The following is a 14499-nucleotide window of genomic DNA, read 5'->3' on the forward strand; positions in this document are numbered from 1 at the left end:
GGGTTTCTCTCTGTCGTTTCTGGTCTACTCTGGTGAGAAACTGCTTCACCACTGCACATACTGGGGTACCTTCCCCCTGCTTAGATCGGGTGGGAAATGTGGATATAAGCTAGACCATGGTAAGGAGCAATCCCCTCAAAGACTCTACACAACAGTCCTGTGAAAGACCATGAGAGTGAGTGACCACAGCACTCGGGACAAGAACAATTCCCAATCATCACAAGATCTGTCAGTCAGACACAGGGTTGGGCATTTTATATTATGTTTTCTTTTTATTTCTCTTTCCAGTGAGTGTGGGTACACAGGTATTCACACGCATGTGGAGGCCGGAGGGTGACATCAGGAATCTCCCTCCATGGCTCCTCACCTTATTCATCGAACCCAGAGCTCACTCATGCGGCTAGTCTGGCCAGCCGGCTTGCTCCAGATGCCCCATCTGTACCTCTGAAGTGCTGGAGTTACAGACAGGCCACCAAGCCCACCTAGCTTTTATGTATGCTCTAGGAATAGAACTCGGATCCTCTCTCCTGAGCAGCAGCCACATCAACCTTAAGCTCCTGCTCCAGTAACACATTTTCTTATTTTTACCACAACCCTACAGAGAGGAGGGAGCGAGCCCCTTTTCACATGTGAAGAAACTGAATGCTAAAGGTTCCCTCCCAGGATGAGTGGTTCAACTTGCTAGAAGAAACTAGTGGGAAGGCCTCTCCCAGGACTGGCCTGGAGGTGTTGGGGTGGTGTAGGGGGCGTCTACTTACGGTCTGCTGTTCGCCTCCTCCCCACTGCCCGTGGTCTTGGACTCCACAGCACTGTTGAAGCTAGAGATGTTTTCAGGAGAGTAGAGGCCGGTGGGGTTGTTGTACTGGTTTGTGATGATCCGGGGGGCAGTGCTGGGAGCAGGGGAGGCAGTGAATGGCATCGCGCTTCGGTTGTGAGCACTTCCTATGTGCAAGACCTCCTGAAGGCAGGGAGCAGAGGAGAAATCAAGGAGGTGTCCACCCTGTACCCCTTATCATGTGCAGTACAGGCTAAAAGCCAGACAGAACTTCCTGCTAAGATACAGCAGCCCTGGTTCAAATCTAACTTCAACTGGGGGCAGAGGGGCTCCAACCAACGCAAGGAGACAGTGAGCAATGACCCGGAAGCGTCCACAGATGCACAACTGGACATCCCACACACTCTCAATCAGCCCCATCTCTGGTTCTTCTCCAAGGCCCAGCAGATCTGATCTCCGGGTACCTCTGGGAGGATAACGCTTCATGCCTTGGGCTACCAGAACCCAAGTCAAATCCGAAGAAGCATCCTTTCAGGACACATTCCAGAGGCATTAGGAAGAGGAGGAGAGGTGGCTTAGGTCATCACAAAGCCCTCAATGCCGAAAGGTGTAGATAATTCCCCGGGGTGAGATCATCAAGGAAGGAGGTAATGGGAACACAGAAGTAACAGCTGCCGACTGCACAGTCTGGGTCCCTGCAAAGAAGGCGGAGGGGCGGAGGGACTATTGTTCTCTGTGGGTAAAACACAAGGTGGAAGTTTCTGGAAGCGGGGTCCAAGGCAGAACCTGTGAAGGGAGGACTTTTGAGTTTCTGTGTCCCCCGCTTCTCTCCTTAATGTGACAACACACCCTCTGCCCATCTCCAGAAGTCTGGTGAACAACTACAACTACAGCCTCTGGAAGCGTCTGTACAAACACACCCAAGTACTGTGGGGTTCAGGGGTGTTCAAGACAGGGTTTCTCTGTGTAGCTCTGGCTGTTCTAGAACTCGCTCTGTAGATCAGGCTGGCCTTGAACTCAGAGATTCTGCCTGCCTTTGCCTCCCAAGTGCTGGGATTAAATGCATGCACCACCACCACACAGCTGTACTTTTTAAACTAACATTCCTTTAAAAGAATAGTCACAGGTTAAGTGATGACTCATTTAGCAAGTTTCTCCCTGCTCCAGTGCTCAAAATCAATTCCGGCTTCCAGTGCCACAAGCTCTGTGTAGCCTACTAAACTCAACACATTTTCTGAGTTCTCAAGAGAATTCTTCTAAACCCTGGTTTCTTTCTTAAACACCCAAATAACTGAAAAGAATTCCAGTCCCTCTAGTGCTCTTTTTTCCTCCTTTGGAAAAGAAACTTCAGCGTTTAATTGCAAAGCATTATGAATGACAACTAACAGTTCAATTCATTATAATGCTAATTTAAAGTAAAAGCCAGCACAGACATATTTTTATGATAAAAATTTCTTTTCCATTATTCCAGTAAATTTTCTCTTCAAGTCAGACTCAGAGACTTTTAGTTGACTTTGTCCATGTCTGCACAAATAATCAAAAGATGCTTGTATTTTTTTTTTTTTAATTTTGTTTTGAGACAGAGTCTTTCTATGCAGCCTTGGCTGTCCTGGAACTCACTATGTAGATCAGGCTGGCTTCAAACTCACAGAGATCCACCTGTTTCTGCCACCGAGCCTGGCTACAAATAATCACAAAAGAAGATGTTAAAGAAAAAAACGGCCATAATCATGGAATGGTTACATAGTTTTACGTACACTGACTCAAAGGAATCCTGAAATTATTGGCTGTGAAGGCAGCAGCAGATTTACAGAAGAGGCCTGGAGCTCTCACCCCATCACTAAGGGCAGCATGGGAAACAAGACAGCATCCAGCATGCATCCTTCAGTCTCCACAGCAAGCTGGGAGCAGCACAGGATGCTTATTCTTTAGTCTTGGCTCAGATTTTCCCTAACACTTTGTGTTTGGCTATGAGCAAGTTATGCCTCTCTGAGCCCACTTCCCTAAGCTTCTTCAGCAGGACATGGTGTGACCTCTCAGTTCACCAAGCACAGTGCAGAACACAGCATGTTCTCATTAGGATAGGTCCTTTCTCCCCATAGAAACAAAAATAGTTCTGGTCAGAACGGAAGTCTATGGGAAGAGTCATGTCGAAAATTCTTATTATTTGTTTGTTTGTTTGCTGCCCACATTTATAGATCAGAGGAAAACTTACAAGAGTTATATGTGTGTCAGGCATCAAGCTCAGGTCCTCAGGCAGGCCTGGCATCAGGAGCCATCTCCCCAACCTCCCCCACTTCACCCCGTTTTCTTTTGTGGGAATGGTGGAGTTTTTTTCTTTGGGGTGGCTTTTTCTCTTTTTAATTCTTGATGCTTGCTTTATAAAGCATCTTTCAGGAATGTGTCTGGTTTGTACATAAAAAGAAACATCTCTACCCCCATGTGGATTCCAGTCTTTCCAGAAGACAGGCAGATTTAGGGCTTGCCTTTTGGAAGGGATGACGTAATTGTTTGGGTTTTGTATTTATCAGTCGCCTAGGAAACTCAATAATGAGGAAATACAAACTAGGTATGTAACTATGTTTACCTCAGATAAGCTGGGGTGTTGGTTAGCTTTATGTGAACTAGCAGATCTTTATAATATCCATGAACTCTGTTCTATTTGTCCTCTAGCTAAAAAGGCTTAGAAATGGAAGATCTGGGGAAAATGGGAGGTGGGGAGATTTTTTGATGAATAAAGAGAAAGATACACTCAAGCTAGCCTTTATAGTAGTTTGAATAATTATTTTTTTAGTTTGAAAATGATCTTCAAAACATCAGCTTTGAAGAAAAAGTATAACCAAGATATGAATAATTACCTCAAGTGAAAAGTGAGCATTTTGGACCAAGTTAAACCAAACCTCATGTTATAAAAGATAAGAACACTTAACACATCAAAATTCAAAACGTACAGTAAATTTAATAAGTTGTTAGACTACCAAGGAAACTGAAATTAACTCTAGCATGATTTAAATTTGTTTATACAACTGCCAGTTTGTAGAATAACATTTTATGAATTTCCTTATAGGACTTATACAGAATAATATGTTCATGTTAGTTTCAACATAGCAGATGCAAAACAATCCTTAAAAGGACTCAGCATTTTAAGTATGATTGTTATGGCATTAATAAAAATTTCTGAAATTTTAATGGAACCTCTTTAAGAAATAAGGACTTATAATCAACCATTCAATTTATACACACCAAGGCACCATGCGAATTTAATTTCACACAATTTCTATACTATACATAAAATAGCTGACTATGTATTAACTTTTGATTACTATTTCTATATAAAAACTAGGGTCTCAAACTTAGAAACAAAAAAATTCAATTTCAAATCTTCAACTAGGATTAAATATATAATAATCACAACCCTGGTTTGAAAATTGAAAAAGGAAATTAAATTTAAAAAAAATTTATCAATTTACTTATTCACTTGTTGGTGTTGTTGTTGTTGTCTTTTGTTTTTTGTTTTTTGGTTTTTTTTTGGCATGTGGTGCGTGCGTGCGTGCGTGCGTGCGTGCGTATGTGTGTGTGTGCAGGCACACTCACCCCCAAAAGTGTGTGTGGAGGCTGGAGGTTGATGTATGATGTCTCCTTCAGTTCACTTCTCCACATTTGAGACACAGGGTCTTTCAGCGAATCTGAAGCTTAGCCTTCTAGCTGAACTGGTGGACCAGCTCTCATTGATGGTGATACAGACGGGCACGGTCATGCCCAACTTTGATACACAGGTGCTGGGAATTAGAACTCAGTTCCTTGTGCTTGTGTGAAAGCACTTAACCCATAAGCCACTTCCCTAGGTCCCTCACTTATTAATAATTCATTCACTTATCCAGTAGAGAACATACTTTGTTATGAGCAATGTGGGGAATTTTACCAAGATATTCTAACTATTTCTCTATTTATTTCAAAACATACCCACTCAGTGTAGATATCTTAGAAGATACAACTAAGGGAGAAATAAAAACACCTATAAGCAGCTATCTACTGAGAGATTTATTTATAAATATGGGCTCTCAGGACAATCTACTGTTCCAGAAAATTCTATGTGACCAACAAACAACACAGTGACTCCTTACTATATTTTTATTCAAGAGTAATCCTCAACCTCATTTTAACTAATTGTAATGATTTTCTTCAAGTTTCATTGTAACAAGCAAACAACAACAGATTTCTGCCTCAGGACTCATAGGGAAAGAAAAGTTAACATTAAATGCCCCCGTTTCTTTTTTACTCGGTTTCAGGCCTAAACATACCCTCACCGCCGATGATTCTTTGTATCTAAACTCTGTAAGAGCTGAGTTAGAGCTCTGATTTCACTACAGTCCTACCATCCCTGCTTAGAGGATGGCTTCTGCCCTCTTCCCTCATTGCCTGCCTTCCTTCTCACAGCTTCCAGCCCAGGCCGTGTCCCTGCCCGGGGGTTTTCCAGCCCTTTCCTCTGGCGGTTCCCTTACGGGAAGACCTGAACTTGAGCCAGATCCCAGCAAAGACAGTGGAAGGCTCTCCCTGCCACTTTATCCCCAGACCTCCAGGGCAGGAAAAACAAGGGACTAGCCAAACAATGCCCAAGCAGGAAAGCAGCTGGCAGAGGAGGGGCAAAGATAAGCACTTACTTGGGGTTCCGAAGCTAAATTCATCTTGTATGGATGACGTTTTCCCTCCTCGCTCACTAGAGGAGACCAAATTTTCTGTTCGGACCTGCGACAAATGAACAAAGCTGTTGTTCCGTTCTGTTTTGTTTCATTTCATTCTGCTTTGCAGGGCTGGTGATCAAACTCAGCATCTCACACATGTCAAGCAAGGGCTCTACCCCTGAGCAACAGCTCCAGCGTAAAGCTACTTGCTGTCTCATTCATGTTAAATAAAGACTCGAGTTCCACCTCTGTATCTACAGGTTCTGCTTGGATTCAGGCAGCTGCAGACAGACAACTCTGACCCATACTGAACATGTACAGATTTCCCCCTTGTTGTTATTTTCCAAATAATATGGTACAGCAATCACGTGCACAGCACTGACTTTGCATTAGATATTATAGGTAATACAGAGGTGACTTAAAGTATGCAGGAAGATGCACACAGACTCTGTGTGATACTACGTTGCTTTGTACAGAAGAGACTTGTATACTCAGGGATTTTGATATCCATAACAATTCTGGGGACTGACCCACATGGGTGCCAAGAAACAACTTTACATGCTAAAAGCAAATTAGAAAAACATCCCCTTTTCCTTGATTTTTACCTTCTGAACCTGTACCCTGCCATCAGACATACCCTCTGTTTGTCAATTAGATGGCAGCCATATTGGACGGCTCCTACCGGCAGCCTTAAGGGATTTTCCAAGCTGGCCTGCATTCTGATCTAGCCTCCGCCTCCCTCATTACAGTCTGGGGAGCCGACATAAGCACCAGGCTCCTCTGAGTTGCTAGATCTGCCTCACGCTGCCACCTCCACTCAGGGTGGGATAAACGTCAGCTGTATCTTGGCTCAGTGTTCCTAGCCTGGACCATATCACCAACATATTTATGAATCAAGGATCTCCGTTTACAGTCTTGCAAAGGATTTTCTTCCTGCCAGTCACACAGCAATGGTCTTAGTACAGTTTCAGTTTTCATTAGCATAGGGCTTTTTCTCTCTTTCAAGGCAGAGAACATTTATACTTTAGTTTGTATTTGTCATAGTAACCAGACAATTATCAGACACACCTGTACAATGTGTTGGCAAGTGAATGAGAAGGACAAAAAAAAAAAAAAAAAGAACCTACTAATCAATGCATGAATGACCTGGACATGAGTTTGAGGGAGACGACATGGGTTGAGACAGAACAAGAGACAAGAACAAAGGGTCAATGTGCTTTTGAAGGAATCATAATGAAACAGTTCGCCTCCCACAGAGTAAGTGGAGCTCTGAAAGGAACAAAATATTCTGGCATTTCTCATCCACTCTTGGTCTGTCTATCAATTCTATAGCACAAGTGGGGGGAGCGGGGGTCACAAAGTGTACTTCACAGAGGAGGACCTGCTGAAGAGCTGTAAAAGCTAAGGTTAGTGAGCCATTAAATAAAGCAGGTTTGCACAGCAAAAAGAAGCTGAACTTGATCCAACAGGAACTAGGAAGCCACTAGAAGCTGAACCAATCACTCCTGACATCTTGGCTCCATAGAGCCACTTCCAAGAGCAAGTGAAAGAAGAGTGGAAATTCTACCCTAATTACAGCTTCCAAGGTGCTTTCCTCGCCTGCCTGTTCAGTGTCTGCACTTTGTCTAACAGGCTCAGGTCCTTCCCTGCTGCAGTGACCTTATGACACACCACCCACTATTCAGGGTCCAACACCATCCTAAGTTATACTCAGAGGTCCTCAGGAAGACACTTCCATCTCATTTTACCTTAACAGTGTTCAGCTATTTTACCTCCTCAGGATTGTCGATAGTTGTGCCAGATCAAGTAAAAATGTGATAACTTAAGAGAGAGAGGCCTAGGTGATGAGAAGTCCTGTGGCAATCAGAGAAGAAACGAGCAACCTCAAGGTCCGAAGCCACAGGCCTCCCAGAGTGCTTTCACCATGCACAGCACAGAGCCGGGGAAGCACCAGGGCTTCTGAGATGGGGGAGGCAGACGCTGTCCACAAACAGCTTCCGGTCCATCGGGAATGAACTAACACTTCCACAGCCTCACCTGGATACTGTGAGTGTCATGTTGTCTGTGCAGCCCTTGATTTTGTTCTGAGCTTCCAAGTGTGTCATGCTGCTGGTGTCTTCTCCATCGATGGCTGTGATTATATCTCCAATACATAAATTAGCTATAGCAGCCTTGCTTCCGGGAGTGACCTGGCAACAGAGAGGAGAGCACATGAGTTACCATCTGTCTCCAGGAAAACCAGTGAGTAAACACCATCAGGTTAAGTATTCGCTAATAAAGATCAAAGCATGGAAAAAGGAGAGCTTGGCATGGTGGCACACACCTACAATTCCAGCTCTGGAAAAGTTAAAACCGTAGAAAATTTGAGGCTAGCCTGAGCTACGCATAGTGAGTTTGAGGACAGTCTGGGATATATAATGAGACCCTGCAAGGATGAAAGAAAGAACAGGGCCAGAAGTGCTCAAGAAAGTGTGCCAAAATCATAATTTAACCACCAGCAATCTGTCATGTTTATACAATCTGTTACCATTTACCGAGTCCTCTGGTGTATGTGACCTCACTGTCCCCTTACAACAATCACGTGAGAAAGGAGAGTGAACACCAGCAACTGGGCTTAGAAAGCTTGACAGCCTACCCAGGATCACCCAACTAGCACATTACTAGCCATCCAGCTAGCCCACTGCAGACTCAAACCTTGAGCTTCACTCAGTGTTCTGGCCTCAAAATAAGTCACCAACACATTTTTGTTTCTTTTGTTGTGGTTTTTTTGTTGTTGTTGTTTTTTTTTTTTATGATTCTTTGTGGATTTCACATCATGCATCCCAATCCCACTTATCTCCCTGTCCCCTCACATCTGCCCTCTGCCTTTACAACCTCCCCACATAAAACAAAATAAAATTTAAAAGAAAAACCAAAAAACAAACAAAACAGACAAATAGAAGAGAAGAGGAGGAAGAGGAGGAGGAAGAGGAGGGAGAAGAAGAAGAAATCTCATCATGAAGCCTGATGAGTAACACAGTTTACCCTTTAGTCCATACATCTTTACTTGCAAGTGTTCACTACAAAGAGTCATTGGTCTGGTTCAAGGCCTCTGGTTTCTGCTACACTCTCAGTATGGGGCCCTCACTGGGACTCCTCTTGGATATCCTGTTGCTGTCCTGTGTCGTGGAGATTCTGAAGATTTTGATCTGTAGGGTTTGTCCCCCTCACATGCTCCAGCAGTTCATAGATGAGGTGGATGTCGGAGTAGGCTAACTCGTATCCCTGGTTCTGAGCCTGGGCGGCAGGTGGGCTGGTCAGCCTGCCAGCTTTCTCTCATGCTCACTTCCTGAGTGAGCTCTCCAGCACTACCTCCCCAACTAGCTCACCCAATGAAGCCTGCAGCAAGGAGTGAGTGGGACCAGTTCTCCTGCCCTCAGGTCCTCAGGTCTGGCTCACCCTCACTCCCACCACCAGGGCCAGCTCTACTCTTTTGCCCAGGCGAGGTGCAGGACCCGCTCTCCTAATTGTTGTTGGGGGTATATGTCGGGGGCGGGCGGAGTGATGAGCTCTCCTGCTTACCTGCTCCCTGGGTCAGCTCACCAGTGTCCCTGCCAACAGGGTCAGCTCTAGTGTGCTGCCTAGACAGGGTGCAGGGCCTGCTCTCCTATACCAACACATTTTCTGAAACTCGCACATTTAGCAAGAACTTCTATTTCTATAAAATCTTAGCATATGTTATAAATTATAAGCACAGACAAAACTGGAATTGCTCACAGCTAAAATTTCAGTAACATGTTAGTTTCTTTACAATGAGCTTGAGCTACTTTTACAATTAAAAAAAAAGCAAGCAATGAAGATAATTTTTAAATATGGTAGCATGGGTTTGCACCAGGAAGTTGGCCATGGTTAGGATCCTTCCCTACAGGTGACTGGTTTTCTGCAAGGTGATGCTTTCAGACTAGTAGTTCCAAATGTGTAGACCACAGATGCCTGGGGTGGCCAGTTAGTCACTGTCACAGGCGCTTAAGTCCATCTGCCTACGAAGGATTCCCTGTGGACAGAGTAAATGTGCCCCCACACAGACCTACAATGGTTTTTCAAGTGAACACAGATGCTGGCGTGATGAACGACACTCATTTTGAAGCAGCACTGGCCTCAGAGTAACTGCTATTGGATAGTTTCTCGGTCAGAATATATCAAAATGTTACTATCATCACCCCGGGGCCTGTCCATGACTGTATGATATTAAAAGGCCATCCCAGGGGCAGAATGGTACACCTCCAGACCTCCAGTGCCCAAAGAGCTCTGGCTTCCTCTTGGGCACCCCCATAGCTCCTGGGAGCTAGTGGAAGTTGTTGCAAACCACAGGTTGTTCCCATAAGCTGGTTCTTCAAAATGCCAAATCAGGATACAGGACTAAGGCCCGAAGCCTCCGTATTCCATAGCCCTGTTCCCAAATAGCCTTCCTCAAACAGAAAACCCGAGCCCTCATAGGGCTGCTGGTATGGGGGCCCTGCCATGGCCCATTCCTCATTGGCACCCTGACCCCACAAAATGAGGGGTTGAGTTAGTCCATGAGGTCCTTTCTAGCTTGAACATGTTCTGGCTTCACCAGACAAAACTGCCCTGGAATGTGAAGACGAGGAACCAGTACAGAGATCCTGACCTCCTAACCTTCCTCTCCTGCTCTCCCATCATGTGTTTACAGAGATCTGACTCTCACCAAATAAGAGCTGTGCTCCAGGCAGCCACTGAGTGAGATGTCTGACACAGGCCTTCCTCCCAGTCAACAATCGGAAGCGCATTCTGAGTCACTCCATGAGGCAGTAAAAACACAGGCTGACCTGGTATTATACCATATACGGTCCACTTTTTCTAAATGACAATGCAAAGCTTTGCTTTTTGTTTGTTTGTTTGATGCTTTTGGAGAATGTCTTATGTATCCCAGGCTGGCCTCAAACTCTCTCTAGCCACTGGCTCACCTTTTAACAGTCCTACCTAAGTATCCCTTTAGTTGGGATTGATAATGGCTCTGGACTGGCAAATTCTATCTCCAGGCAGACTAGCTGGAAGACCAGGAGAATAACACCATCCAAAGCCACTTATTTATGATCAAATATAGCAGTATAAAAGAGCAGCGCAGTTCCCTTTAGGATAACCCAGAAACCCTCTAGCAAGGCCCTCCCCTCAGGCTACCTCTCCACTAAGCTCTACCTTCCTCCTCAAGTGTTTTTCCAACTCAGTATTCTTAACTCTGCCTGATTGACTTTTCTGACCTCTCAAGTCTCTACTTAAATTACCCTTCTGAGTCATCCCTGACCCCCAGTCTATGGCACCTATCACATGATAGTCGGTGCTCAAATAAATAATCAATGAATGATTCAAATTAAAATACCCACTGTGGTTAAAGATGTTATCAAGAGTTGGGGAGATTATCTACTGGGTAAGAGGTCTTTCAGTGTAAACATGAGGACTTGAACTCAGGTCCCTCAAAGCCATGTAGAAGCTGGGTGTGGCTGCACCCTATAACCCCAAAGCTCAGGTAGTGGGGAGACACAGTAGGATTGTTGAGGCTTCGGGCAGCCAGCTAACTAAAACCTGGTGAGCTCCAGGTTCAGGAAGAGACTCTGTGTCTCAGGGCTCAGGGAACTGTGTGGAAGAGGAGGTGGAAAGATCGTAAGAGCCAGAGGGCATGGATGATACCAAGGAAACAGAGTCTTCCAGACACAACAGAGCTGATACACAGGTCCAAACCAGACGGTCCAACTGTTCCTAACCAAGAAGCTATCTCCAATTAACAGCTGCTTACAAAGAAAAAAAGCAGTTTCTCCAAGGGAGTCACTGTGTATACAAACCACACTTAAGGGCAGTTCCATGTCCAGCAGTAGATGCCAACTTAAAATGAACACAAAGGTATTTTTGGAATTTTTGTCTCACGTTGCTTTGTTTGGGCTTTTTTTTTTTTTTTAACATTACTGGTTTTTGCTTATATATTATGGTTTCCAATTTTGAGGTTTTTTTGTTTTGTGTGTGTGTGTGTGTGTGTGTGTGTGTGTGCATTTCTCCTGCTCTTTCTTAGTTTCTTTTTTGTTTGTTTGTTCTCTTTTATTTTCCTTGTTTGTCTTTTTATTTGTCTGTTTTCTTGAGAGAAAAAGAAGATATAGAAAGGGAAGGGTGAGGAGTTGGAAAGAGTCTGGGAGGAGAGGAGAGAGGGAAAACAGTGATCAGAATACATTGTATAAAAATAACTTTATTTTCAATTTTAAAGAGATAGGCCCTGTCTGGAGGGGATGAAGTGGCGAGTGACAGAGCAGGGCACTGACCACCTCTGCCCCACATGGCACACACATATTTTACTATTTGAAATGAATAATTTAAAATAATCAACAATGTATTTTTTTAAAAAAATCAAGTAACTGCTTCCCTTAAAATAACTATCCTGGACTTAAAAATAGAAGATTTCTTTTTACATTTTATGTTCAATTGCTAAGAAGTCTGGAATTTCCAGCATTTGGTTCAAACTGTTTTGTGGGAGTGGCATTTCTGCAGAGAATATCCCAACAGGCCCTAGACAAGCTAAAACCAGTCCTAAGAGCCCCACACCTGAGTAATTTGGACTTACCCAGCCTATCCTTCAATCTGATTTCCTTTTTCTTTTCTTTCTTTTTTTTTTTTTTTTGCCAAAGGAAAGTTTTGGAAATTACAAAAGATCCTCAGCTCAGAGCTCAGACTCTGATGGAATAATGTTCTTTTATGAGCCATCTCTTTTTTTAAAATGTTGGGGCTGGGGATACAATCCAAAAGGTAGAGTGCTCACCTAGCATGTACAAAACCTAGAATTGATTCCCGGTGCCACATAAACTAGACTTAGTATCACTTGAGAGGTGGAGACCAGAAGACAGAAATTCAAAGTTATCCTTGGCTGCACAATGTGTTTAAAGCCAACTTAGGCTACCTGAGACCCTGTCTCAAAAAAAAAAAAAGATGAGAGAGTGATAAGTCAAATGAATCACAGAACTTACCTTCACAGAGCCTATTCAAAGGATATGTTTAAAATAAAAATAAGGAGCTCATGTAGATTAGATGGGCAAGCATATATTAGCAGCATTTTAGAAACAGGACTAGAGAGATGCTGTGAGCGGTTCCAGTTCACATAGCTGAAGGCTTATGCCTGGTTTTAACACAGAACCCCTCACAAATCCTACCCTTTTTTACTTCAGGGCAATACCATGGCAGAGACCTTAAGCCCACTGTCAGAGATGAAAAGAAACCTAGAATTGTAAGAGGTGCATCTGCCATGGCCTTCTATACCAAGAACTGGAGTGCCATAAAACCCTGTTGGCCAGGTGCCTCCCAGGCATGAGACAACAGCTCCCCGGCTCTGCACTGAGCTGGGGCCCAGAGCCCCACCCATTATCCAACATGCCAATTATAAGACAAAAATGGAAAAGAGCTGCATGTGAGAAGACCTGGATCTTGCTGCTGGAGAGTTCCTGTCCTGAGTGGAGAACTCCTTACCACATACTTACTCGACCACAATGAACCTCAGTTCTAACAGTGGCCACCATTAATGAGTGTGTATTTTATGCCAAGTGCAGTCTAAGTGGTTAGTAAGGGTTGGCTTATGATCCTCTCATGATGCTGTCAGGCAAGCAATGTTATTTGCATCATTGAAGATGAGGAAATGGAGGAAGAAGGGTTAAGCAGCTTGTTCAAGGTGACTCAGCTGGTGAGTAGCAAGCCAGGGCAGGCTTCAGGTCCGCTACACCACTGTGTCTAGCCTAATTTCTTAGCAGCCATCAAATACCATCAGAACCAGCTCATGATGGAGTCAGCTTCAATTTCTAAAACAAAGAAATCCGATACTTCCCTCCAAAAAAACCAGACCCATTTAGTTAAGTGGACATCCCCCAAAATCCCTCAGTCAGATCTTTCCCCCAGAGATCATGCAACTAGAACACACAACTGTTGCTATAAAAACTAGTGTGGCTTGGGTGCAACAATTTTTATTAAAGAAAGAATGTTCTTCTGGTTTCTGTAGTAGTCACTCAAGTTGAGTTCATTGCTGTGGGATGTTCCATATGTTAAATGTGTTGCTCTGATTGGTTAATAAATAAAACACTGATTGGCCAGTAGCCAGGCAGGAAGTATAGGCGGGACAAAGAGAGAGGAGAATTCTGGGAACAGGAAGGATGAGTCAGGAGAGACACTGCCGGCCACCACCATGACAAGCAACATGTGAAGATGCCGGTAAGCGACGAGCCACGTGGCAAGGTATAGATTTATAGAAATTGGTTAATTTAAGATAGAAAAACTAGATAACAAGAAGCCTGCTGCGGCCATACAGTTTGTAAGCAATGTAAGTCTCTGTGTGTTTACTCGGTTGGGTCTGAGCAGCTGCGGGACTGGCGGGAGAGAGAGATTTGTCCTGACTGTGGGCCAGGCAGGACTGGAGAAAACTCTAGCTACAGTTCATCCTTGGGCCCACCCCCAGTCCCAGATGGCCACTCCTTACCTGGAGGCCATCACCCAGCACACTGACTCTATACTCTATGTTCCTAAGGTACCTTCAAAACCTGCTAAGGTTTTAACTTCAGTTTAAGTAGTGCAAAACAGAACTGTGGTGTAGCTCTCCCTAGTTCTTCAATGAGACATACTCACAAGTAAAAGCTAACCCCCTCCTTTGTGACATTGGCTCGCTTCATCCTCCCCCATCCTTCCTTTCTCACTCACTCACTCATCACACATCCCCACGCATATTCTGAAAGATGGAGCAGCTTGTAGTTTAAGATAGAACTGCTAGAGGCAGGGGGCCAGGACTTGATATCCTGTGGTTGGGATTCAATGCCTCTGTGTGGCTCACTCTTCAGCGGTCCTGACTCAGGAGGCTGCTGTGAGGGTTGCTGAGATGACTCAAAACAGAGCAAGCGCTCTAAACTCAAGAAATGCAGAGCTCTTAGTTGTGAGCTCCAGGAACCACGTGCTATGAAAAGGGCAGAGTCTATTACCAAGGAACTCACAGTCCCTGGAGAGACAGGCCGATGAGAAATGTTAAATGAT

At 44.3% G+C, this 14499-nt stretch overlaps 1 protein-coding gene across 1 annotated transcript in view; it reads right to left on the minus strand.

Annotated features, from left to right (window-relative positions):
• The window catches only part of Pdlim1 (PDZ and LIM domain 1), a 47049-nt gene that overhangs the window by 20337 nt on the left and 12213 nt on the right, over positions 1 to 14499 (minus strand). Inside the window, 3 exon segments of the mRNA XM_028889382.2 lie at positions 759 to 958; positions 5437 to 5521; positions 7495 to 7646. Of these exon segments, the coding sequence (XP_028745215.1) occupies positions 759 to 958; positions 5437 to 5521; positions 7495 to 7646 (437 nt within the window).

This window comes from Peromyscus leucopus, chromosome 1, assembly GCF_004664715.2.
Source record: "Peromyscus leucopus breed LL Stock chromosome 1, UCI_PerLeu_2.1, whole genome shotgun sequence".
NCBI classification, from domain to species: Eukaryota; Metazoa; Chordata; class Mammalia; order Rodentia; family Cricetidae; genus Peromyscus; species Peromyscus leucopus.